At 43.1% G+C, this 27,330-nt stretch overlaps 1 protein-coding gene across 1 annotated transcript in view; it reads left to right on the top strand.

Moving 5' to 3' along the window:
- OBSCN (obscurin, cytoskeletal calmodulin and titin-interacting RhoGEF) overlaps positions 1-27,330 on the top strand; it is a 289,411-nt gene that overhangs the window by 66,865 nt on the left and 195,216 nt on the right. The window contains exons 17-29 of the mRNA XM_067470395.1: positions 968-1,234; positions 2,720-2,989; positions 4,479-4,745; positions 7,650-7,916; positions 8,883-8,995; positions 10,686-10,839; positions 12,901-13,062; positions 13,396-13,500; positions 15,417-15,683; positions 17,567-17,836; positions 20,185-20,451; positions 23,163-23,432; positions 26,709-26,975. Coding sequence (XP_067326496.1) covers positions 968-1,234; positions 2,720-2,989; positions 4,479-4,745; positions 7,650-7,916; positions 8,883-8,995; positions 10,686-10,839; positions 12,901-13,062; positions 13,396-13,500; positions 15,417-15,683; positions 17,567-17,836; positions 20,185-20,451; positions 23,163-23,432; positions 26,709-26,975 — 2,946 coding nt within the window. The remainder of the gene's footprint in view (positions 1-967; positions 1,235-2,719; positions 2,990-4,478; positions 4,746-7,649; positions 7,917-8,882; positions 8,996-10,685; positions 10,840-12,900; positions 13,063-13,395; positions 13,501-15,416; positions 15,684-17,566; positions 17,837-20,184; positions 20,452-23,162; positions 23,433-26,708; positions 26,976-27,330) is intronic.

Raw genomic sequence — 27,330 nt, 5'->3', positions numbered from 1 at the left:
TGGAAGTCAGATGGACTTGCAAGGATAAAGTAATGAGTAATCTAAGGTGAATATTAAATATCAAATCAAGTTCAAGCAGCCCAAGCTTCTCCCAACCCAAGAACATTGTACCTTGGTGTCCTGCAATTGCTTTGGATATCAGTGTCTATTATTAATTAATTAATTATTTCGGACATTTATATCAGGGATTGTGGCGTGTCAGCTGCATTAAGATCACTACTGACCGAAAGGTCATGAGTTTGAAGCCAGCCCAAGTTGGAGTGAGCTTCCGGCCAATTGTGTAGCTTGTTGTCAACCATTGCAACCCGAAAGACAGTTGCATCTGTCAAGGTGGAAATTTAGGTACCACCTATGTGTGGGGAGGCTAATTTAACAAATTTACGAGGCCATAAAAAATATTCTCCAGCAAAAGCATGCGGGGAATGCGGAAAGTACTTCATTAAACTGCATGTGCTGTTTTCCTGTGTTTGCTGAAGTAAAGCATTTTTCATTTATTTCCAACGTGGTATTAAGGCTGTTCTTGAAGGGCAAATCAGGACAGAAACCATGAAAATTAACAAATACTGGCTGCCAGTATTAAAAAAACTGTAAAATCATAACAGTAAATAAAGAACAACACTCAAAACTGGGGAACTCCAGGCAAGAAACAATGAGGGCCAACTAATCACCTCCCAACAAAGGATTCCCCCAGGCAGTAAGAAGCCACACCTGGAAAAATGCTAGACCATTAGATGCTAATCGAGGTGGCCAATTGAAACATTTACACCTTCCTCAAACAGCCAAGAGTTGTTTCTCCCACTCTGGACATTCCACAGATATATAAACCCAATTATCGTAGTTTCCAACAGACCTCTTTTAGAACATTTATGAGAGACAATCCAAACTGGAAGATGTAACACAGAAGAGAAGTCTCCTTTAAGATTACATGTTATGTGTGATAACGTACTTTCTCTCCATTTAACCCTAGAAGTCCCAGTCAAATTTGCAAAGAAGCTGGAGCCAGTGAAAGCGGAGATTGGCGGGAGCGTGACTCTGAGCTGTGAGCTCAGCCAGCCGAAGGGCGACGTTGTCTGGCGCAAGGATGGAGTGGAGCTCAAAGCAGACAAGCACTACCAGATGCGCGAGAGCGGTGAAAAGCGCATTCTAACCATTACAGGACTCCGGGCAGAAGATAAAGGAAACTACTGCTGTGAAACCAAAGATGACAAGTGCAGCATTCAGGTCACTCCCATAGGTATGGCTTGGGTAGTATCATAAAGGCTAAGGTGTTCCTTGTTCATTGCTGGACCTTCTTAGCAAATTTGGAGATTCCACCAAATTAGGAGGGCAGCTAATACCCCAAAGGATAGGGTCAGGATCCAAAATGACCTTAGAATCAGAGTTGGAAGAGACCTGGTGGGTCATCCAGTCCAACCCCATTCTGCCAAGAAGCAGGAAAATTGCATTCAAAGCACCCCTGACAGATGGCCACCCATCCTCTGTTTAAAAGCCTCCAAAGAAGGAGCTGAACAGCTCTCACAGTCAGGAAGTTCTTCCTAATGTTCAGATGGAATCTCCTTTCTTGTAGTTTGAAGCCATTGTTCCTTAACAGATGAGAGAGCCGGGACCAAACTAGCACAGTGAAATTAAATGCCTAGATACAGGAGTACATTACAAGCTGAACAGGAGTCAACACTGTGATGCAACTGCACAAAAAGCCATGCGATTCAAGGCTGCATCAATAGGAGTCTGGTGTCTCGATCAGGGGAAGTCATAGTGGCTCTCTATCTTGATTTGAATGTTGTCTGTGTGTGAAATCCACATTTTTCCTGCACACAAACACTATTTCTACAGAAGGAAGGGTTTGTTTTTAGTTAAAAATCACCGCTTTGAGTCGCCTGAGGGCTGAGAAAAGCGGTATAGAAATAAAGTAAATAAATAAATAAAAATACTGGGAGTTTTGTGCAAAAAAGCCCCAACAACCTTTCATGTCGTTATCTGGAAACAATGCTTTTCTTTAGGCATAAATCCTGTGTATTTTCATGCAAAATAATATCCTGAGAAATTGTCATTTGGTGGGAATATTTTAAAATTCTGTAATCTTGGAAAGCATATATGTGGTGTCACTGCTTAGGGAAATATGGTGGGTTTTTTTTTTTGGGAATTTTCTGGGTCCTTTAGGTGATTGTAGACCCTTGGTGGCACAGCGGGTTAAACTGCTGAGCTGCTGAACTTGCTGACTGAAAGATTGGCAGTTTAAATCCGGGAAGCAAGATAAGCTCCCATTGTAAGGCCCAGCTTCTGCCAACCTAGCAGTTCGAAAACATGCAAATGTGAGTAGATCAATAGGTACCGCTCTGATGGGAAAGTAATGGTGCTCCATGCAGACATGCTGGCCACATGACATTGGATGTGTCTATGGACAAAGCCGACAATGAGCACCACCCCCCCTAGAGTCAAACACAACTGGACTTAATGTCAGGGAAAACCTTTACCTTTTAGATGATTGTACAGTATGTTTACTACATAATTGCATTGGAAGACCTCACAATGCAACCCTATGATGTGCCATTGGAGGTCCTCCAACCCAACTCTGTTACCAAAAGTAAGCTAATTTAATGGCGTGTGGTCATATTCACAGTTTCTTGTAACCGTGGACCACCTGGGAAAAAAGAAGTGAATGATATATGTTCATGATGATCTTAATGATGTGTTGACACAGAATCATCTTCTTCCCCAGTGCCCAGAGTGGTGAAGTTTGTCAAAGGCCTCCACAACATAGTTGGTGAAGAAGGCAAGGAAGCCTTCTTCAAATGTGTTGTTTCCCCCAATGATGCAGCCGTCACATGGAGCCGCAACGGAACCAAAATCGATGCCAGCAAGAAATACGTCATTTTCCAGAAGGACTCAAACCACAGCCTCACCATCACTGACCTGAATCTGCAAGATTCAGGTGAAATCACAGCAGATGCAGAAGGGGTGCAGAGCAAGGCCAACCTCAAGGTTGAAGGTGAGTAAGGAAAGAAGCAAAACACGGGATTGACATCACAGGGTAGATTGTCTTAGTGACATCTGGCCAGAATGGATCCCAGAAGGTCTTAGGAATTCCTCTCTCTAAGGTTCTAGTTTTCACTTGAAGGGAATTCAACAATGGAATATATAAATCCATATGCACTCAGATAACCCAGTTCAAAGCAGATATTGTGGGGGTTTTTTTTGCCTTGATATTCTGGGATATAGGTCTGTGTGGAAGGATCCTTGGTTTCCTACAGTTTTAATCCAGTGCTTCATGTCCATGCAAAAGAACACAAACTTGCCCCCTCCTCAATATGACCTCATTCAAATATATAAACTTACTTACTTAGGTGATCCCTCATAGTCTGAGGATGATGGTCCTCCAAGGTTGGTGTTCTGGCGGTGGGTCCGTAGGTGACTGTGGAGCTTGACACGCCTTCCTCTTGGCACGTTTCTCTCTTTCACCCTCCATTTATGCCTCTTCAAATTCTACAGCACTGCTGGTCACAGCTGACCTCCAGCTGGAGTGCTCAAGGGCCAGGGCTTCCCAGTTCTCAGTGTCTATGCCAGAGTTTTTAAGGTTGGCTTGGAGCCCATCTTTTCCTGCCCACCAACATTCTGAAATATATAAACATGGCTGTCATGTCCCCTCTTAGCAGCATAATAATAATAATAATAATAATAATAATAATAATTTATTTATATACTGTTCTATCTTCTGGGAGGGGGGGGGGGACAGACGTCTCAAGGCAGTTTCCAAGCAACAACATCAAAACATACAGAGTCACAACATGAACAAAAAATGTCAGTAACAGCAACATAAGCATGGAATTACCCAACAACACATAAACATTAAAAGGAAAAACCCTGCCTGCTCTTCATGTCTATTTGTTAGGGCATGGAAAAGGAATGGGTCAGAACAATTAAAAGGTTGGGTCGAGACTGATACAAATTGAAATAAGATGGGACCGGCATTTGGGTATAGTACTGTAATAGGTAAACGACAAAAGCGGGGACTGGCTATTTCCAGGGGCCTGTTAGGAGAATGTCCAGGGTAATATATAAGGGGCTAGGTCGTGTCCGGACAGTGTCTGGGCTGAGCTAGCACTGGTCATTCTTAAAGATTTGTTGTAACCACCAAGTCTTCAAACTCTTACGAAGAGAGGGGAGGGATGGGGCCTGTCTTATTTCCTTTGGTAGGGTGTTCCAGAACCTCTTCTCCAGGCTAAACATACCCAGATCCTTACACTCATAGGAATTCATGGTTTCCAGATGTTCTCCTACTTTACTTGCCCTTCTCTAGATGCCTTCCAACTTGTCAATATCCTTCTTAGACTGTGGTGTCCTTGTAGGTAGGACTACCTGCCATGGCCCTTTTCTTTGCAGATAACCTTTATTGCAAAGTCATTTTGAGCTGTGTCTAACTGTGGTCATCTTTCCTGGGACCTTCCAAAATGACATTTCTATGTTTATGTTGTACGCAGAAGCCCCAGCCTTGTTTGTGAAGAAGCTGGAAGCCAAAACGGTGGAGGAGAAGGAGACCGTGACGCTAGAAGTAGAGCTCTCAAAGGCCACCACAGAGGTGAAGTGGGTGAAGAATGGCAGCCTGCTCCATTCAGATGCCAACATGGAGATCAAGGCCGAGGGGACAAAGCACAGCCTCGTGATAAAGAGTGCTGCCTGCGAGGACCGTGGTTTTTACGCCTGCGAGACCCTCCATGACAAGACCCAGGCAAAACTCACTGTGGAAAGTAAGTCAGAATTAGTCATATAGGCAGATAGGCATTTTGGAAATGCAAATTATGCCTCTCAGGCAGTTGAGTATTATCTGGAAATATTCCAAAACTTTTTGCTGCCAGCTATCCATCCCCAACTTTGAGGAAAGGGGGCTAGTCACACACACAGCACATTCTTTCCATATAGGGCTGGATTAGGCAGCTTTAGTGGATCTAGGAATCACAGGACTATTTAGTATTGTGTGGATATGGTTAATTTTTAATATATTAAATTAGGCATGTATCCCATTTCATTATGTTGGGGTGACTGAGATCCCTTCTATACAGCTGTATAAAATCCACATTGGACTGGATTATATGGCAACGTGGACTCGGATATTGTGGATTATCTGCCTTGATAATCCTGGTGGCGCAGTGGGTTAAACCCCTGTGCCAGCAGGACTGAAGACGGACAGGTTGCAGGTTCAAATCTGGGGAGAGGTGGATGACCTCCCTCTATCAGCTCCAGCTCTTCAAGCGGGGACATGAGAGAAGCCTCCCACAAGGATGATAAAAACATCAATTCATCCAGGCGTCCCCTGGGCAACGTCCTTGCAGACGGCCAATTCTCTCACATCAGAAGTGACTTGCAGTTTCTCAAGTCGCTCCTGACACGACAAAAAAACAAACAAAACTGCCTTGATAATGCAAAGATACAGAATGGGGGATAATGCCTGGCTCGAGAGCAGTACGTGTGAAAAAGATCTTGGAGTCCTCGTGGACAACAAGTTAAACATGAGCCAACAATGTGATGTGGTGGCAAAAAAAGCCAATGGGATTTTGGCCTGCCTCAATAGGAGCATAGTGTCTAGATCTAGGGAAGTAATGCTACCCCTCTATTCTGTTTTGGTTAGACCACATCTGGAATATTGTGTCCAGTTCTGGGCACCACAATTCAAGAGAGATATTGACAAGCTGGAATGTGTCCAGAGGAGAGCGACTAAAATGATAAAAGGTCTGGAGAACAAGCCCTATGAGGAGCGGCTTAAGGAGCTGGGCATGTTTAGCCTGAAGAAGAGAAGGCTGAGAGGGGATATGATAGCCATGTATAAATATGTGAGAGGAAGCCACAGGGAGGAGGGAGCAAGCTTGTTTTCTGCTTCCTTGGAGACTAGGACACAGAACAATGGCTTCAAACTACAAGAGAGGAGATTCCATCTGAACATGAGGAAGAACTTCCTGACTGTGAGAGCCGTTCAGCAGTGGAACTCTCTGCCCCGGAGTGTGGTGGAGGCTCCTTCTTTGGAAGCTTTTAAACAGAGGCTGGATGGCCATCTGTCAGGGGTGATTTGAATGCAATATTCCTGCTTCTTGGCAGAATGGGGTTGGACTGGATGGCCCATGAGGTCTCTTCCAACTCTTTGATTCTATGATTCTATGATAATATGGGTGTGTGGAAGGGCCCTGAGTTTGATTTCCAAGACAAAAAGTGCTTTTGCTTCTGTCTCCTACTGTACCGCAGCACAAACAGCTGCTTGGGTCATCCTTAAGTGTGTTGAGTTGGTGCTTTTTGCTAATCCCTTCCCCAAAATAACCCCAGTGTCCCTGTAAGCACATTCCCTATCATGAGGGACGGGATATCCATTGACCCAGTCCAAAGGTCAACCCTATAACAGGTATGCTGGAGTTTTTGGAATCCTTGCAACTTAGACAGAAGATGTCAAAAAGGGGCCTTGCAGAGCCAGCCATAAATTTAGTCAAAGACAAATATGACTTTAGAGGGCAGAGCCTGGGAAAAAATATATATCAGAAAGATGGAAGCTGAAGAGCAAATTACATGCTCACAGAACTGACTAGTCATTACTTGCTTTCTGAAAATGGTTCAATGTGCACAAACTTTGTTTCTTGCACAATTATTACAAGTGCCACATTGCTTTAATTCTGGGAAAGTGTATATGAAATATAAATAAATTTTGTATCCCGATTTGGGTCGCATCTCCAAGACAGCTCATTATGTACATAATTACAAATGCAGGTATTCTAAAAACAAGGGATAATATTCAGAATCTAAACTACTTATGGTCCCACTCATTTCAGATTAGGGATAATCAACCTCTGCAAGCTTACTTCTTTAGCTAGGATGCATCTACACCTATTGAAATAATCTGGAGCGCTGTGTTGTGAAACAGTGCCCAGGTATGGAACAAGAGTATTCCTTTGGGATTTGCGGTTTTATGGGCGACTTAAAATTTACTGCCAAAAAGCTTCACTGCCTCACAGAACTACATACCCCAGAATATGGTAGGTGTCAGGAGTCAATTTCTGATGGCATGAAGACATCATAAATTCCCTCCGTGACATCCTGACTGAATCATCCTGGCTGACTCAATTCTCTCTCTGTGACATTTTGAAGCCAGCAAAGGGCGCTGGAAACCTTGTATTGGAACTTGTGAAGCAACAAGTTCTAACAAGGAAACTGAGAAGAGGGGGAGATGGGCAGGAAAGGTGTATAAAAGGATGTGGTGGTGGGAAAAAGTCAGAAGTGTCTTTCTTTGCTGCAGAGATACAAGCAATATATCCATTTCAAAGCAAAACGGCTTGTGAGTGGTTATTTAATATTGCTATATAAATCCTACAGTCTGACAGTAGGTGGGCGTTATAACATTTAAAGTTATATTGAAATGGTATATGTGTGTAGTGTGAAAACAACAACCACAATGTATTACCTCCTTGTGATGCTCCTTATTATCTTCTTGTGATTTGAGGTGAGATACAACAGGATCAAAACACAGTTCTTAGGTCTTCTGTCTTGGCCATATTCTCAGAGTTCCTCTACTTCTTCCTCCTGTATTGCTTTCTTAGTTCAATTTCCAGAAGGGTTTCATATTCTCTTGAATAGAAGATCCATCTAATTCTTTATCACGTGCTTTCTCCCTTCAGTGAGGCCCATCAAGGTGGTGAAGGGCTTGCAACCTATGGATGTCCACGAAAAAGACTCTGTCACCTTCGAGGTGGAGTTATCCCATGAAGATGTGGAAGGGACCTGGATGAAGGACGGCTTGAGGCTGAAGCCCAAGGAGAACTGCCTCATTAGCACCAAAGGGAAGAAGCATTCGCTGACCCTCTCCAAACTTGCCATGGAGGATTCGTGTCTCATCGCCTTCAAGGCAGAAGGAGTTCACACCACAGGAAGACTTAATGTGAAAGGTAGGTGTCCTCTCAGAGAAGATGTTGTGGGTATTTCACTTCTGGTTCCAGAAAGGAAGACAGAAAATCTCGAGAGCAAGGAAGTTTCCTCATGCAGATAAGCAGCTTCACTCTCACAGAGCCTCTTCTCTCACATACACAAGAGCTTCACACATTAGCTTTATACATAGCAGCCATTACACTGGAACCTTACACATAATGGCCTTCAACTTGGGGCTTCTCTCATCGAAGCTTCTCACACCAGGTCTTCTCATACTGAGGCCTACTAACACTGAGGCCTACCTACCTCACACTGGGGCCTTTCTCCCACTGAGGCCTTCTCACACTAGGCATACTAACACACTAAAACCCTTCTTCCACAGAGACCTCACAGACTGAGGGCTGCTAACACTGAGGGGTCACTCAGACTGACGCCTCTCTCACACTGAGGCGAAATAACACTAAGGTCTACTTAGTTATATGCACACCTGCTTATATAGAGCTACAGCTTCTCTCTCTTCATGGGAAGAGGCAAACCTCTCTCCCAGCCCAGCTGCGCAGGGTTGGGAAAGTTTCTTCTCTACCCCAGGACTGATACCTATGGTTATGCTTTAACTGGAAGTTAACATAGAGTTGTGCTGGAGAAACGAGAAAATTCTTAGAAAAGATACATTGCTTGGGAATTTGCTAGGTTGTCCAGGATGACTCTATAAGAACTTCCAGAAGCAGCAATTTCTGAATATGGAAGTTGTATTATTGGAAGTACGATATTCTAGCTCCTTCTAAAGATGCTGTCATACTAATCCTCAACCCACATTTTTGAGACTTGAATATGGGTTTTGGTGATGGCTCTGGTTTTTATCGCCACAAAGCAACACTTCTATTGTGTATCTAACCTGATGGTCGGAACATCTCATGTTCATCTCATGATGTCTTTCACAAACCCAAGGGTCCTTTTCATTCTCTCCCCTCTTTTATTCCTTTCAGAAAGTCCAGTGAAAATAATCAAACCTCTGGTAGATCTCAAAGCTCAGCACAAGGATAACGTCACCTTTGAGTGTGAACTGTCCAGGGCGAATGCGGAAGTGAAGTGGCGTAAGGTAATGAATTCATTTCCCAGGAATAGGTTACGAAGTTGTCTTTCTGAGTTTTGCAAAAAGTATAAGAGTTTTGCTTCTTGATCCAGTTGCCTGTAATGAATCCAATAGCAATTGCAGTTGAATAAATGGAAGATGATTGAAGTTAAATCAGCTAAGAACTAGCATGCCAATTTATCCATAAGGCATATCATGAATGAATATTACATATAAAGTGATGGTTTTTAGAGTTTTAGCCATTTTGATTGGCTTCCTTTGGACACCTTCGAGCTTCATTATATTCTTCTTGACTATTACCTGTATCTGAACCCTATGAGATATTCTCTCCTCTGTGTTCTTGGGACATTTTCATATTACGCTATGTAAGAAAATTAGAAAAATGTTCTGTTCCCTGTTCGAAAGTATTATTTCCTGTTTAATTGTGCAGTACTTACTTTGAAAGTAGCTATTAGACTCCAGAAACTTCATTTTTGTGGCACAAACTATGTTGAATTGGTTGAGACACAATGAGATATTCATTGGAAAACCATAGCAAAATGTGCTGCAGGATGTCCTTCCCACAAAAACAAAGTTTTTTGCAGTTTAATAAACTTTTCCCATGCTTTTATGAGAGAACCAATTAGGAAATGACATTGATAACCCAAGAACAAAAGTCGTGTTACATTATTATTAGATTATTTTGTCTCATCTCATATTCCTTCAAGTGCTCCCTCTCAATCTGGGAAACTATTAACAGCTGTTATAAGGTCCTGGATATTTGACTTAATTATATCTTACTTGGGGGAAAAAAAGTTTTTATGAAGTTTGGAAGTATGCTAAATGAGAGAATATAGTACATTCTGGTTTTCCATCCGGTAGTCCACACTCTGGTTACATCCCGTATAAATTACTGCAACTTGTCTATGTGGGGTTGCCTTTGAAAACGGCTCGGAAGCTCCAAATGGTCCAGCCTGCGGCAGCCAGGTTGCTAACAGAAGCGGCGCTCAGGGAGCACACAACTCCTCTGTTGTATTAGCTCCACTGGCTGCCAGTTTGCTACCACGCACAATTCAACGTGCTGGCTTTAGCCTATAAAGCCCTAAACGGTTCCGGCCCAACTTATCTATCCGAATGCGTCTCTTCCTACGAACCCATCAGGAACTTGAGATCGTCGGAGGAGGCCCTGCTCACGATCCCGCTGCTTCGCAAGCACGTTTGGCAGGGACGAGAGAAAGGGCCTTCTCTGTGGCGGCCCCTTGGCTGTGGAACTCCCTGCCTAGGGATATTAGATCAGCGCCCTCCCTCCTGACCTTTCGAAAAAGAGTGAAAACTTGTCTCTTCGAGCAAGCATTCAGAACCTCAAGATAAACAGACAAACTTGAATCGGAAAATGATCCAGGAATGGTCAAGACGATGGAACGGATGAGGATTTGAATGAGAGGACATAGTTTTTAATTTTTTATTATTGATTGTTTTTATGTTTGTAAATGTACTGTAATGTGGCTTTTTGCTTTTTATCAATGTATATATGGCATCGAATTGTGCCGACTTTGTATGCCGCCCTGAGTTGCCTTCGGGCTGATATGGGTGGGATAGAAATAGTGTAAATAAATAAATAAAATAAATAAATTTTGACAAATCAAGAGCACAAAATTCTATCTAATCTGTGAAGAGCTTGCGATTGCTGACTCCAATTTGAATGTTTCCCTTCTAGGATGGCACTGAGCTGCGGCCAAATAAAAGAATCGTAATGGTGGCCCGGGGGACGAAGAGAAGCCTCACCATTCACAAATGTGAATACGAAGACCGAGGGAAATATATGTGTGATGCGGATGATGACAAGAGCACTGCTGCCTTGGAGATCCAAGGTATGTTTCCATGGCAAGGATGAATACTTACAAGATGTTCATCATTATAGCCAGCTTACCAATTCATATCTGTGACTGTCATGCTAACATTAAAAAATGGGATGCCAATAAAGTGCTATTGGTCAATGTCACTCCATATCCAGCACAACTCAGAGGTCAACTTCCACTTGATATTGGTCATAGAATTGCACCAGAGGACCTACAAAGTGAGAAGTGATCTCTTTAGCAATCTCTAGGTCCTGCAGTCTGCTGGAAGACCTATATATTATTTAAATCAAATTGGCAAATTAACCTGAAAAAGTTACATTCACAAATATGGAGGGCCAACTGCACTAATTTATTATTTATTTATTTATTTACAGTATTTATATTCCGCCCTTCTCACCCCGCAGGGGACTCAGGGCAGATTACAATGTACACATATATGGCAAGCATTCAATGCCAAAGACACACAACAGATACAGACAGACAGTCTGAGGCTATTTAACTTTTTCTGGCCGCCATGGGAGCTGTCGCTTTCATCGTCCATCTGCAACACTGATGAAGTACTTCCGCATTCCCCGCATGCTTTTTTCTGGAGAGCTTTGCTGGAGTCTTTTTATGGCCTCATAAATTTTGTTAAGTTAGCCTCTCCACACATAGGTGGTACCTAATTTTCCTATTTGACAGATGCAACTGTCTTTCGGGTTGCAAAGGTCGACAACAAGCTACACAATTGGCCGGAAGCTCACTCTAACTCGGGCTGGCTTCGAACTCATGACCTTGTGGTCAGAAGTGATCTTAATGCAGCTGACACTCAGACAGCTGCGCCACAGTCCTGGTTGACGTTCTAAGTCTTGTGTCCTATTTGGTTTGCAGAGGATGCATCAACGTTGTAGAATTAATACATTTTGACACCACTTTATTATTTATTTATTTATTTAATTTACGAATTTATATACTACCCTTCTTGCCTTGAAGGGAACTCAGAGTTGTTTATTATACACACACACACACACAATATATTATTAGCATAGTACAATATTAGTACTAAATGTTACTATACTGTACTATACCATTATATAGTAAAATTATTAGTAACATTACATGTAATATAAATATATAATTATAATATAATAATATTATTAGTATTATATTGCATTACATTATAATATTATAAATATTATATGTATATACAATATATTATATTATATTATATTATATTACATTACTAGCCGTCCCCTGCCATGCGTTGCTGTGGCCCACATGGAGGTTCAGTGTGGGAGGTTTGGCCCATTTCTATCATTGGTGGGGTTCAGAATGCTCTGTGATTGTAGGTGAACTATAAATCCCAGCAACTACAAGTCCCAAATGTCAAGATTCTATTTTCCCCAAACTCCACCAGTGTTCACATTTGGGCATATTGAGTATTCGTGCCAAGTTTGGTCCAGATCAATCATTGTTTGAGTCCACAGTGATCTCTGGATGTAGGTGAACTACAACTCCCAAAGCAAACCCTTCCAGTATTTTCTCTTGGTCATGAGAGAACTGTGTGCCAAGTTTGGTTCAATTCCATCATTGGTGGGGTTCAGAATGCTCTTTAATTGTAGGTGAACTATAAATCCCAGCAAACTACAACTCCCAAATGACCAAATCAATTTTTTTGAGTGAAGGACATACATTGGGTTGTTAGGTGTCTTGCATCCAAATTTGGTGTCAATTAGTCCAGTGGTTTTTGGGTTCTGTTAATCCCACAAACGAACATTACATTTTTATTTATATTGATTAGCGTAGCACAGGAGACAAGGTGGAACTTTCAGTGCCATAGTTCTTTGCAGAGGAATCATGGAAGTTTTAACTTGGTGAGACTATTTGTTAGAAAATGCTAAGGACATTGCAGAACTATAACTCCCAAGATTCCATAGCTTTGAGCCAAGACAGTTAAAGTAGTGTCAAACCACATTAATTCTATAGCATAGATGCACCTAAAGTTGGAAGGAACGTGTTTTTTTAGGTTCAACTAGTATTGGAAAGGAGAAGCAACAAATATGCCACAATGAGCATGTCTCTGTGTCTCTTCAGCCCGAGACATCAAGATTGTGAAGCCGCTTGAAGACTTGGAAGTGAGCGAGAAAGAAAGCGCGTCGTTCCTCTGTGAGATTTCACACGATGAGGTGGAAACGCAGTGGTTCAGCAACGAACACAAAATCCGGGCAGGAGACAACATCAAGTTGCGTCAAGATGGTAGGGAAAAAGTCAACGGATGGCCAACTTTTTAGGCGGTTGTATGTTGTGAACAAAATGTTGGGGAAAGCAATGACGAGGGACTTGATTTGTTTAGACTTGCTGAACATGCAGATGCAAGGAATATTTGGAATTGTAGTTTGACACTGTGTATCCTGATGGCATTGAGTGTTCTTCACTTAGAGAATTATTTTCCAAGATGCCCTATAAAGTCCCATTGAACAGCCAATAGCAATCGTCAACAAACTTTTAGCAAGATTTTACTTTGCCTTCAATCCTCAAAAACTTTAATAGACCTATTAATTGATTTCACCCACGGATTTTCCTTTGCAGGAAAGAGCTACCAGCTTGTCTACAGAAGCGTGGAAGTGGAGGACTCGGCGGAGATCAAATTTGTTGCCGAAACGGCAGAATCTCGAGCAAAACTTAAAGTGAAAGGTAAGGATTAGTATTCCCTAACTTGGGAAATTCTCAAAGACCCAGAATAGAAATCGTTGTTTGGTCACTTATTTATTTATTTATCGTGTCAGGAGCGAACCAGAACAGTTATAAACAAACAAAACACAAAGTTTGCAGACTTGGTATTCTATTAAATGTCCTTTGATCACTAGCTGACCACTTGGAGTGCCTCTGGTGTTGCTGCAAGAAGGTCCTCCATTGTGCATGTGGCAGGGCTCAGGGTGCATTGCAGCAGGTGGTCTGTAGTTTGCTCTTCTCCACACTCGCATGTCATGGATTCTACTTTGTGACCCCATTTTTTAAGGTTGGCTCTGTATCTTGTGGTGCCAGAGCGCAGTCTGTTCAGTGCCTTCCAAGTGGCCCAGTTTTCTGTGTGCCCAGGAGGAAGTCTCTCATTCGGTTTTATTTATCATGTCAGGAGCAACCAGACAGTTGTATTACATTTTTAACAAAACAAACAGACAAAATACAAAGTCTGCAAGCTTGGTAGTTGATTAAATGTCCTTTGACCAGTATCTGGCCACTTGGAGTGCCTCTGGTGTTGCTGCAAGAAGGTCCTCCATTGTGCATGTGGCAGGGCTCAGGTTGCATTGCAGCAGGTGGTCAGTGGTTTGCTTTTCTCCACACTCGCATGTCGAGGATTCCACTTTGTAGCCCCATTTCTGAAGGTTGGCTCTGCATCTCGTGGTGCCAGAGCGCAGTCTGTTCAGCGCCTTCCAAGTCACCCAGTTTTTTGTGTGCCCATGAGGGAGTCTCTCATTTGGTACCAGCCATTGATTGTGGTTCTGGGTTTGAGCCTGCCACTTTTGGACTCTCGCTTGCTGAGGTGTTCCTGCGAGTATCTCTGTAGATCTTAGAAAACTATTTCTTGATTTAAGTCGTTGGTGTGCTGGCCGATACCAAAACGGGGTGGGCCGGAGATGTCTCTACCTTGGTCCTTTCACTATTGGTTACTACTCCCTGGCGGATGTCAGGTGGTGCGATACAGGCTAAGCAGTGTAGTTTCTCCAGTGGTGTAGGGCGCAGACACCCTGTGATAATGCAGCATGTCTCATTAAGAGCCACATTCACTGTTTTAGTGTGGTGAGATGTGTTCCACACTGGGCATGCGTACTCAGCAGCAGAGTAGCATAGCACAAGGGCAGATGTCTTCACTGTGTCTGGTTGTGATCCTCAGGTTGTGCCAGTCAGCTTTCGTATGATATTGTTTCTAGCGCACACTTTTTGCTTGATATTCAGGCAGTGCTTCTTGTAGGTCAGAGAACGGTCCAGAGTGACTCCCAGGTATTTGGGTGCGCTGCAAGGCTCTAGTGGGATTCCTTCCCAGGTGATCCTCAGAGCTTGGGATGCTTGTCTGTTCTTAAGGTGAAAAGCACATGTCTGTGTTTTAGATGGATTAGGAATCAGCTGGTTTTTCCTGTAATAGGCAGTTAGAGCACCTAGAGCTTCGGAGAGCTCCTGTTCAACCATCTCAAAGCTCCCTGCTTGAGCGGTGATGGTTTGATCACTTAATGGGATGCCACTTAAATGAATTAATTTTAAAATAACCTAGTGTGACATACTGAAAAAGAACGTATCTAGATGGTAAAGTTAACACAGTTTGACACTGACTTGAACTGCTATGACTCAACGGTATGAAATTCTGGGAATTATAGTTTTACAAGGTGTTTTGCCTTCTTTGCAAAATCCAGGATTTCATAGCATTGAGGTATCTAGTATTCACTCTTTCACTTGCAAGTTTTGAAAAGACAACTTTTCAACCATTTCTAGTTTCTGATATTTCCTTGGTTCTTAGCTTGCCAAATTAGTAGGTTAAGGCCTATATATGGAACTCTTTGAATTCCTTAAAATACTGTCCAAATGTGAAATATTACTATTTCTTTATCTTCTTTCAGAATTGCCCGTACGGTTTGTGAAACCCCTGCGCGTGAGGATCGCCATTGAGAAGCACCGGGGCTTTCTGGAGTGCCAAGTGTCTCGGGCCAATGCGGAGGTCAAATGGTACAAGGATAACAAGGAGATCCATCCGGGTCAGAAGTATGAGATGGTGAGCGACGGGGTCTACAGGAAGCTTCTCATCAACGAGGCAGAATTTGAGGATGAAGGCATCTATACCTGTGATGCAATTGACGAGAAGAGCACTGCTCAGTTCTACGTGGAAGGTAACAACCTGCTTCTTGGTTGAAATATGGGTCAGAACAGATTTGTGCATATGGTGAAGAGCTGATGATGGGGTTTCATGGCATGTAAAAGAGTATTGTTTATGTTTAGTCATCAGTCCTGTTTATTTGCCCTTTCTTTGCCATTCCTTTCTCGGTCCAGTTTCCTAAATGAAATAAGTTGGAGAAATCAATAAAATTTTAAGCAAGTTTGCTTCTGGGTTGCTGTGAGTTTTCTGGGCTGTATAACTATGTTCCAGGAGCATTCCCTCCTCTTCTGGAACATGGCCATATAGCCCGGAAAACTCACAGCAACCCAGTGATTTGTCATGAAAGCCTTTGACAACAACTTTGCTTCTTTGCCTCAGGAAATTTCAACAGCTTTGCAGTCAATTTGCACATTCATTTAAATATAAAATGGCCATCCAAAATGATCCAAGTTTGCTGGAAATCCAGATTTGCAACATGTGCAAGCTCTGTGGTTTGGACTCCTTGCATTCCACACTTTTTGTTCCTGAGTTATACGTATCATTTCCTAATTGGATCTATCATAAAGTTTATTAAACTGCAACAATGCTGTTTTTGTGGGACATCCTGCAGAACATTTTGCTACCGTTTTTCAATGAATATCTCATATCAACCACTTGAATCTAGTTTGTGGCAGCCACAAAAACAAAGTTTCCGGAGTAGAACAATGACTTTCAAAATAAGGACTGCACAATTAACCAGGAATTAATACTTTCAAACCAGGAACTGAACATTTTGCAAATTTTATTACATAGTTTTTTGGATTTTGTTTTTCATAAGGGACTGTGGAAATGTAAGCCTTGTTAAGAAAACAAACCTACTGTTGATATGTCCATTGGATGAAAATGCTTTGAAGTCTTATCTGTTCGTTGTCTGTGCTCATTTAAGGAACCATCATCACTATCATCATCATCATCATCACCCATTGACATAATCTTAAAAAGCAATTCAGCCCTTGAAGAGTGATAGGGGATTATTGGTAATCCTTTGCTTTGTCTGGATCCAGAAGCAACATCAGTCAGTATAGGTTGTGCATTATTTGTCCAAAATTCTCCAAAATACTCCAAATTATGAAATCATGGGTTGCTGAGATAGTGGCAACTTTGCTTTCTGATCGCCCAGTGTTTCCAAACATTTGTCTCTTGGACACAATTATTAATTAATTAATTAGACTTAATTAATTAATTGATTGATTAATTATACTTAAATAATTGATTAATTAGGCTTAATTAATTAATTGAATAATTAAATATTAATCAATCAATTAATTAGACTTAAATAAATAAATAAATATTTGGGTTGTTGTAGGTGTTTCCGGGCTATATGGCCATGTTCTGGAGGCAATTTTTCTCCTGACGTTTTACCTGCATCTATGGCAAGCATCCTCAGGATGCTTGCCATAGATGCAGGTGAAACGTCAGGAGAAAAATTGCCTCCAGAACATGGCCATATAGCCCGGAAACACCTATAACAACCCAGTGATTCCGGCCATGAAAGCCTTCGACAATAAATAAATATTTAATTATTAATTATTAATTAATTATTAATTAGGCATAGTATACCTTCAGATTATTTGTATAAGGCGTCTATGAAATGGAAATGCATTTCATGGTTAGGCTTGGGTCCCATCTCCAACATATTTCATCATAAACATATATACAATCAAAGAGTCATAAAGTCATAGAGCTGGAAGAGATCACAAGGGCCATCTACTCCAACTCCCTGTCATGCAAAGACAGGAATTTCAAAAGCTGGAAAAATCCAAAATCCCAAACCCTTGTGGTCCGAGGACTTTTGGATAAGTAGATGGGACAGGCAAGTAACGTTTCTCTTTGGTTCCTTCTGGTTCTTCCTTTCAGAGCAATCCATTAATATTGTGAAGGAGCTGAAAGACGTTGAGGTGATTGAGCCAGCGGAAGCCAGGTTCGAGTGTGAGATCTCCATTCAGTCGGTGAAACCTCCCAAGTGGTCCTTACGCGGGGAGGTCCTTCAAGCCAGCAAGGACATTTTGATAGAGCAAGAAGGGAAGATCCACCGCCTGATCTTGAGAAAGACTGACGTGGACATGACCGGCACCATCCAGCTTGCCATTGGCAAATCCAAATCCTCAGCCAACCTGGTTGTGAAAGGTAACTTGCTAGTTGCTTTGTAGTTGAAATTACGATGGATTGTTCCAGGGCTTGTGTACATTACTCCATTTTGAAACAGATATGGCCAGCTAAATTTATGTCCTTCCACCTGGGTAAAATGCATTGCAATTTATTCCTTTTATAGCAGTGGTTCTCAACCTTCCTAATGCTGCGACCCCTTACTACAGGTCCTCATGTTGTGGTGACCCCCAACCATAACATTATTTTCACAACTGTAATTTTGCTCCTGTTATGAATCGTAATGTAAATATCTGATATGCAGGATGTATTTTCAGTCACTGGACCAAATTTGGCACAAATACTCCATACGCCCAAATTTGAATACTGGTGAGGTTGGGGGTGATTGATTTTGTCATTTGGTAATGCTGGAGTTGTTGGGATTTATAGTTCACCTAAAATCAAAGAGCCTTCTGAACTCCACCAATGATGGAATTGAATCAAACTTGGCACACAGAATTCCCATGACCAAGAGGAAATACTGTGAAGGTCTGGTGGACATTGACCTTGAGTTTTTGGAGTTGTAGTTCACCTACATCCAGAGAACACTGTGGACTCAAGCAATAATGGATCTGGATCAAACTTGGCACAAATATTCAATATGCCCAAATTTGAATACTGGTAGAGTTGGGAGAAAACAGACCTTGCCATTTGGGAGTTGTAATTGTTGGGATTTATAGTTCACCCACAATGAAATAGCATTCTGAACCCCACCAATGATAGAATTGGACCAAAGTTTCCACACAAAACCCCCACGACCAACAGAAAATACTATGTTTTCTGATGGTCTTTGGCGACCCCTCTGACACCCCCTCGCGACCCCCACAGGGGTCCTGACCCCCAGGTTGAGAAACACTGTTTTATAGCATCAAGAATATGATAATAAACAAGTCCCTTGTTGTTGTGGCTCTTCCAATCATTTCCAACACATGGTGATTCTAAGATGATGCTATCATAGGGTTTTCTTGCCTAGCAATGTTTAGGAATTTGCTTCTCAAGCTGGGAAAGTGTGTCTTGGTTGATGTGGCAGAATGGGGTTTTATGGCCAAGAGAGGATTCAAGAGTCTTAGTCTCTAGAGTCGGCATAGACAATTTTGGCCCTCCAGCTGTTTTGGACTTCAACTCCCACAATTCTTAAGAACTGGTAGGAGTTGAAGTCCAAAACACTTGGAGGGCCAAAGTTTGCCCATATCTTGTGCGCCAGCTGCGCCAGTACCTTGGGAAGTCTGACTTGGCCACGGTGGTCCACGCTCTGGTTACATCCCGTTAAGACTACTGCAACGCTCTCTACATGGGGTTGCCTCTGAAGACTGCCCGGAAGCTTCAATCAGTCCAACGTGCGGCAGCCAGATTGCTAACAGGAGCGGGGTACAGAGACCATACAACCCCTCTGTTATGCCAGCTCCACTGGCTGCCAATTAGCTTCCGTGCACAATCCAAAGTGCTGGTTCTGACCTATAAAGCCCTAAACGACTCTGACCCAGTTTACCTGTCCGAACGGATTCTCCCCTATGAACCATCAAGGCTATTAAGATCTTCCGGAGGGGCCCTGCTCTCGGTCCCACCACCCTCGCAATCACGGTTGGTGGGGACAAGGGACAGTGCCTTTTCGGTGGTGGCTCCCCGGCTTTGGAACTCCCTCCCACTAGAGATCAGATGTGCTCCCTCCCTCCTGACGTTCAGGAAATTACTAAAGACCTGGCTCTGGAATGTGGCATTCGAGGACTGAACCTAGAACCTCCCCCTGTGATGAATTATGATGAACTGTGACTACGAGTATGACTATGACCATGACTGGATTGACGATTTGGCTTAGGTAATTGTGATGATGATGTTTTATTGTACTGTATTGTACTATTTTAATATGTAATGACTTTGCACTTGTTGTTCTTTATATGATTGTATTTTATATATGCTGTAAACCGACCTGAGTCCTTCGTCGAGGTGAGAAGGCCGGTATAGAAAACTTCTAAATAAATAATAAATAAATAATATCTGCTATTAGTCCAATGCTCAAATCACTAAGTTATTGTGGTTCTCCCCAATGGAGCTTCACGAACTAAAATTCAATGCAGAGAAGAAAAAACAATGGAGGTGGATGGGAGAGAATGTAAACAAGAGGAAGAATATTCTGTTTATTTTAGTATGCACGCTATAAATTGGTGTCTATAACCTCCGTGCTGTCTCCTGCTCCCTTAGTGATGGAAGCATCTGCATTGAGCCAAGGGTTGGAAGGGATAGATAGGAAGGAAAGATGAAGGTCTATCTCTTCCGTTCATTGTTCCACTCATCAGTTAGCATTGGCTGTCTCTCCTCTGTGACCCTTGTAGATCTCCAAGTGACCATTACCCGGCAGCTGGAAGACAAGGTGGTGATGGAAACCCACTCGGTGGTCCTCTCTTGTGACTTCAAGCCTTCCCCAAAGACGGTGGAGTGGTACAGAGACCATACCCTCATCGAGGCCTCCGACAGGTTTAAGATCAAGAGGGAGAAATACTCGGCAGAGCTCAAAATCCTGAAGCTGAATGTTGGCGATTCCGGTGTTTACAAATGCAAAGCTGGAAGCACGGAAACCAAAGCCACGCTGACTGTTTTAGGTATGTCAGAAGGAATGTTGTGTATGTGTGTGTAACTGCCTTTGCTTATTCATTCACACAAAGAGGAATGGGTTGAGAATCATAGAATCATAGAATCACAGAGTTGGAAGAGACCTCCTGGGCCATCCAGTCCAACCCCATTCTGCCAAGAAACAGGAATATTGCATTTAAATCACCCCTGACAGATGGCTATCCAGCCTCTGTTTAAAAGCTTCCAAAGAAGGAGCCTCCACCACACTCCAGGGCAGAGAGTTCCACTGCTGAACGGCTCTCACAGTCAGGAAGTTCTTCCTCATGTTCAGATGGAATCTCCTCTCTTGTAGTTTGGAGCCATTGTTCCGTGTCCTATTCTCCATGGAAGCAGAAAACAAGCTTGCTCCCTCCTCCCTGTGGCTTCCTCTCACATATTTATACATGGCTATCATATCTCCTCTCAGCCTTCTCTTCTTCAGGCTAAACATGCCCAGCTCTTTAAGCCGCTCCTCATAGGGCTTGTTCTCCAGACCCTTGATCATTTTAGTGGCCCTCCTCTGAACACATTCCAGCTTGTCAATATCTCTCTTGAATTGTGGTGCCCAGAATTGGACACAATATTCCAGGTGTGGTCTAACCAAGGCAGAATAGAGGGGTAGCATGATTTCCCTAGATCTAGACACTAGGCTCCTATTGATGCAGGCCAAAATCCCAGAGAGTTTTTGGATGCATCTATACTATAAAAATAATGCAGCTTGACTTCACTTCAACTGTTGTGCTTTGCAATTCTGGGAGTTGTCGTTTGGTGAGGCTCCAGCACATATTGGCATAGAAGGCTAAATATGTTGAACACTGATGAACTCCTATGATTCCATAGTTATGAACCACAACAGTTAAATTGGTGTCAAACTGCATAATTCTAAAGTGTAGATGCACCCAGAGGCGACCCTAGATAATTTTTAATGGTAAGCAAAAGTATTTTGTCACACCCCCAACCAATCACTGATATATATTTTCTGTTCATCGTGGGAGTTCTGTGTGCCATATTTGGTTCAATTCCATCATTGGTGGAGTTCAGAATGCTCTTTGATTGTAGGTGAACTATACATCCCAGTAACTACAACTCGCATATGTCAAGGTCTATTTTCCCCCAAGAGTGCCTCAAGAGCGCCCCTGGGCAAAATCAACTATACTGCAAATGCTTACTTTGCATAATGGGTTGAGCCGCCCCTGTATGCACCCTAACTTTCATGGCTTAGTGCTGTTGAATCCTAAGAGTTGCAGGTTGGGGAGGTATTGGCACTCTTTGGCACAGAAGGCAAAAGACATAGTAAAACTACAACTCCCATAGTTCTGTGGGAGAGGCAGAAACTGGTTGCATTATTCCTTACCTAAGAAAACCCTATGAAATTAATGGGGTCACCATAAGTCAACCTGAAGGCACACTAGATATGGAAGAAGGCTCTCATCAGGAAGGAAAGACTCTTATGAAATCATCAAATTTGTAGTTTCATTAAATGTTTAAGATTCTCTGCCAGAGTGATCCTATAGCTCATTAAACAACAAATCCTAGGATCCAGTAGGATGCATTTTTGGGAGTTATATCAAAGTGATGTAACTTGGTAATGAGAAAGAGTCTTTAGTGCAGTGGTTCTCGACCTTCTTAATGTCACGACCCCTTAATACAGTTCCTCATGTTGTGGTGACCCCCAAACCATAAAATTATTGTTGTTACTACTTCATAACTGCAACTTTGCTATTGTTATGATGTAAATATCTGATATGCAGGATGTATTTTCCTTCACTGGACCAAATTTGATACAAATACTCGATACACCCAAATGTGAATACTAGTGGGGTTGGGGGAGGATTTATTTTGTCATTTGGGAGTTGTAGTTGCTGGGATTTATGGTTCACCTACAATCAAAGAGCATTCTGAACTCCACCAACGATGGAATTGAACCAAACTTGGTGCACAGAGCTCCCATGACCAAGAGAAAACACTAGAAGTTTTAGGTAGGCATTGACCTTGAGTTTGGGAGTTGTAGTTCACCTACATCCAGAGAGCACTGTGGACTCAAACAATGATGAATCTACACTAAACTTGGCATGAATACTCAATATGCCCAACACTGGGGGACTTTGGGGAAAATAGACCTTGACATTTGGGAGTTGTTGCTGGGATTTATAGTTCACCTATAATCAAAGAGCATTCTGAACCCCACCAACGATAGAACTGGGCCAAACATCCCACACAGAAGCCCCATGACCAACAGAAAATACTGTGTTTTCTGATGGTCTTTGGCGACCTTTCTGACACCCCCTTGCGACCTTCCCAAGGGTCCCGACCCCCAGGTTGAGAAACACTGCTTTAGTGTATTTGTAAGGCTACACTAAGCTGAAATGTGGATATGGATGTCCTACTTGGGATATCAACCTTTTTCTAATTTTCTGAAATAATTACAGCAAATTCCATTGAACATGGAACATCATTCCCCATGTCATTGAATGGCAGTGATGTGATCATGGAGATGTGGAATCATGTACATTCACATGGCTGATGTTTAATAATATGAGTTGCAATCATCCATGTTTTTTCATATCTCTGTGGGCTTCCAGAACTCATACTTCATGGCAACCCCACTGTATTTGCTTATGGAAGGGAGACAACAGTGGGAAGCCCAAGAATGTGCCAAAGCACTAACAATGCTTCATTCTTTGCTCTCCTTGATGAACAGAGCGCAAGGTGGAGATCACCAAACACCTGCAGGACGTGGAGATCGAGGAGGAGAGCTGTGCGGCCTTCTCCTGCGAACTGTCTGAAGACACTGAAGATGTGGAATGGTTCCTCAACGACACACATCTCTTTCCCAACAACTTCAATGAGATCAAGAGCCTGGGCAAGATTCACAGCCTGACGCTAAAACACGTCATGCCAGAAGACTCGGGGACAGTGACCGTCAAGGTGCACAAGAAGGTCTCAGAGAGCGCACGGCTGAAGGTGAAAGGTGAGAAGTTGTCATCTTTGTCTGTTTCTACTTTTCTGTATTGCTTTTCAAAATGCTCTTCTTGTGTTACCAAATGAAGCCCAGGAACCCTTACCCTGATGCCATGGAAGAATTATTGGAAATAAATCAATCTTTGGGTGAGAAACCACAGGTGTTGGGGTCACATATAGTCAGAGGCGGCCCTAGGTAATTTTCAACGGTAATTTTCAACGGCCCTAGGTAATTTTCAAAGTATTTTGCCCCCCCCCCCCCCCACCAATCATTGATATATATTTTCTTTTTGTCGTGGGAGTTCTGGGTGCCATATTTGGTTCAGTTCCATCATTGGTGGAGTTCAGAATGCTCTTTGATTGTAGGTGAACTATACATCCCAGTAATAGTTCACCTTGCCGCATTTGCTCCCTTGCCTGGCCCGCTTTGGGTCCAGAGGTGTGCCTGAAGACCCCGGTGTGTGCACCAAAAGTCACCTCTTTTCTTGACTTTCTCCTCAGCCATTGGGACCGAGAGAGAGAGAGAGAGAGAGAGAGAGAGGTGGAGATGCCCACCTTTCCTGAAGGTAGGCACAAAAACAAAGGAGGGAGCGGAGGTGGGAGATACCTCCAGCCGGAGGGGCTCTCTCTCTCTCTCTCTCTCTCTTGGTCCCAATGGCTGAAAAGAAAGTCAGGAGAAGAGGCGACTTTTGGTGCACACGCTGGGGTCTTCAGACACGCCTCCGGACCCGAAGCGGGCCAGGCACGGCGGCTCCTCCCCTTGGCCCACCCACGGATTGGGGAGAGGAGAGGAGGTGGGTGGAGCGCCGAGGGATCAGGAAAGGGAGCCGGTCGTGGGGAAGTGATCGAATGCGGAGAACGATTGAGCACCGGCTCTGCTCGTGCACCCAGTGGCCGGGTGGAGCAGGAACGAGAGGGGCTAGGTGAGGCTCAAGGGCCCGGCCCCTTTGGGAAGAGGATTGCCCTGCAGTGAGGCAAGAAAGCCGAGGCTCCCCCCGGACTGCTAGGGCTGTTGTGAGCTAAGGGGGCGCTCCTCAAGTGGCAGTCGAGGGGCATTTACACAGGTGCCTCTGCGCCCCTGGCAAAAAAAAAGTGTTCTGCGACCGCTTACTTCGCGTAATGGACGAGCCGCCCCTGCATATAGTCCACCTTCATCCTGGGGATTCCAAGATGACCATGTCTCCTTCCGCAGGATTGCTTGGTCTTTCCTCAACTTTTGTATATTCTTTTTTTCCTTTCTGAAAGGTTAATATTCTTCTCTTAACACTTTACTGACAATAAGAGCTTAAACTTAAAATATGCATGTATTTATTTGGTTGGAGTTACACTGAAAACACACATCTGTTCCAACTTACATACAAATTTAACTTAAGAACAAACCCACAGAAACAATCTTGTTCGTAACTTGGGAATTGCCTGTACTGGTAATAAGAGCTTAAAGCTAAAACATGCATATATATTTTTCTCCCATCCTTTTGCCTTATGTTTAATTCTCCACATGAATATGTCCTCCATCAACATTCTTTCAAAGAGGTTCTCCAAGGATGCACCTGAACTGCAGAATTAATGTAGCGAGACTTTAAACCACTGTGGCTCAATGCTATGGGATCCTAGGATTTGTAGTTTGGTGAGACATCAACACTTTTTTGGCAGAGAAAGCTAAAGACTGTCATACACCAGAGAAGGAACACCTCTGACCTTAAACACCACACCAGCTTGGTAAAATTGGCAAGCAGTTCATTGAGGAATTTAAGTAGGCAAAGCAATAAAATTAACAAAAACAGTACAGTTTCAAAGCAAAGGTTACTCAATGACCTTCAGGGTAAAACAAGGTCCATAGGTATATACATCCATGAAACAAGACAGCATGAAAAATCCAATAAATAAACCAGGACCTTTGCAAAAACTTGGTATATGATACTAAGAACGCTTGAAAGCAGGACCGTCGTGAAATTCCAACATTGACCCAACTGAGGCAACTCATTCCCATGGAGTCCTTGTGGACAACAAGTTAAACATGAGCCAACAATGTGATGTGACGGCAAAAAAAGCCAATGGGATTTTGGCCTGCATCAAGAGGAGCATAGTGTCTGGATCTAGGGAAGTCATGCTCCCCATGCTCTATTCCTCTCTGGTTAGACCACACCTGGAATATTGTGTCCAATTCTGGGCACCACATTTCAAGAGAGATATTGAAAAGCTGGAATGTGTCCAGAGCAGGGCGACTAAAATGATCAAGGGTCTGGAGAACAAGCCCTATGAGGAGCGGCTTAAGGAGCTGGGCATGTTTAGCCTGAAGAAGAGAAGGCTGAGAGGAGATATGATAGCCATGTATAAATATGTGAGAGGAAGCCACAGGGAGGAGGAGGGAGCAAGCTTGTTTTCTGCTTCCCTGGAGACTAGGACGCGGAACAATGGCTTCAAACTACAAGAGAGAAAATTCCATCTGAACATGAGGAAGAACTTCCTGACTGTGAGAGCCGTTCAGCAGTGGAACTCTCTGCCCCGGAGTGTGGTGGAGGCTCCTTCTTTGGAAGCTTTTAAACAGAGGCTGGATGGCCATCTGTCAGGGGTGATTTGAATGCAATATTCCTGCTTCTTGGCAGGGGGTTGGACTGGATGGCCCATGAGGGCTCTTCCAACTCTTTGATTGTATGATTCTATGAATCAATATAAGACTTTTCCAGATCTCAAAACTAAAAGGAAAACATCTCTTGACCTTACCACCAGATAAAGGTTTCTTACCTCTCTTTTCCTGTAAACGAACTTATTTTCTTTGCGCACTGAATACTCTGTCTCTGTTTACAAAAGCCTTGCTTCCTATCTATGCTCTAATTAGCTTGACTCTCATTAACTTTTGCACCTGACAAATAATCTTCAGATAGTTGCTCTGAGAAAGACTGTAAAGGGCCTCTCCCAGGAATGTGACCTTGTGAATCTTCCAGAGACAGCTTGGGCCTCTCATCTAAGCTTAACTCAGACCCAGGAAAACTGAGGCAAACCCTCATCCCCACTGCCAACAGACCCAGGCCCACCATCAAGGAAATCATGCCCATTCCCATCATGAACATCAGACACAATCACAGGCTGAATAGGCTGACATACAACAAAAACCTTGTAAAACATAAATTTCCAGAATGCCATTGCATTGAGTCATGTAGTGGTGTCAAACTGAATTAATTCCACAGTGTAAATGCATGATCAACAATCCTGACCTGGACATGAGTTACAGATAGACCAACGTTTCTAAATGCTTCATCTCTTTCCTTGTTGCTTTGTTTTGCAGAGAAGCCTGCTGTCTTCATGAAATCCTTGGATGATGTGGTTGGAGAAGAGCGGGGCACCATCACCCTGGAATGTGAGGTCTCCAAGCCAAAGGTCAAACCCATCTGGAAGAAGGAGGGTCTGGAGCTCACGCCAGGAGAGAAATACGAGATGCTTCAGGCGGGGAAGACGCTGGGTCTCGTCATCCATGACCTCAGCAAGAGCGACGCCGGACTGTATACCTGTGACCTCGGCACAGAGGTCGCCAAGTCTAGGGTCAACATCCAAGGTAAGAGACTCTGGAGAAATCCAGAACTACGGGATGGGACACGCACCCATTAAGCTGTATAGTCCATAGTACAATGTGTTACAAACAGGAGTAGATACTAGGCTTGGTTGATTAAAAAAATGGTTCAAAACTGGTTTCAGATGTAGGGGGCACTGGTGGTTCGATTCTAAAGTCACTTCCAAATTTTTCCGAAAAAAGTCGGAACTTTCCGAAACTTCTGAAACTTCCGAATTAATAGCTTCATTAATGGCAGACGCATTTGTGCAATATGTGGAAAACAGCACTGGCACTGAGGAAACTCCAAGTTCTTCTCCCTCCCTCATTTTTACACCAATCTTGATGAAAGCTGATATAC

This window comes from Anolis sagrei, chromosome 6, assembly GCF_037176765.1.
Source record: "Anolis sagrei isolate rAnoSag1 chromosome 6, rAnoSag1.mat, whole genome shotgun sequence".
NCBI lineage: Eukaryota > Metazoa > Chordata > Lepidosauria > Squamata > Dactyloidae > Anolis > Anolis sagrei.
The sequence above is the reverse complement of the archived record's forward strand: the minus strand, read 5'-3'. Positions and strand labels throughout refer to the sequence as shown.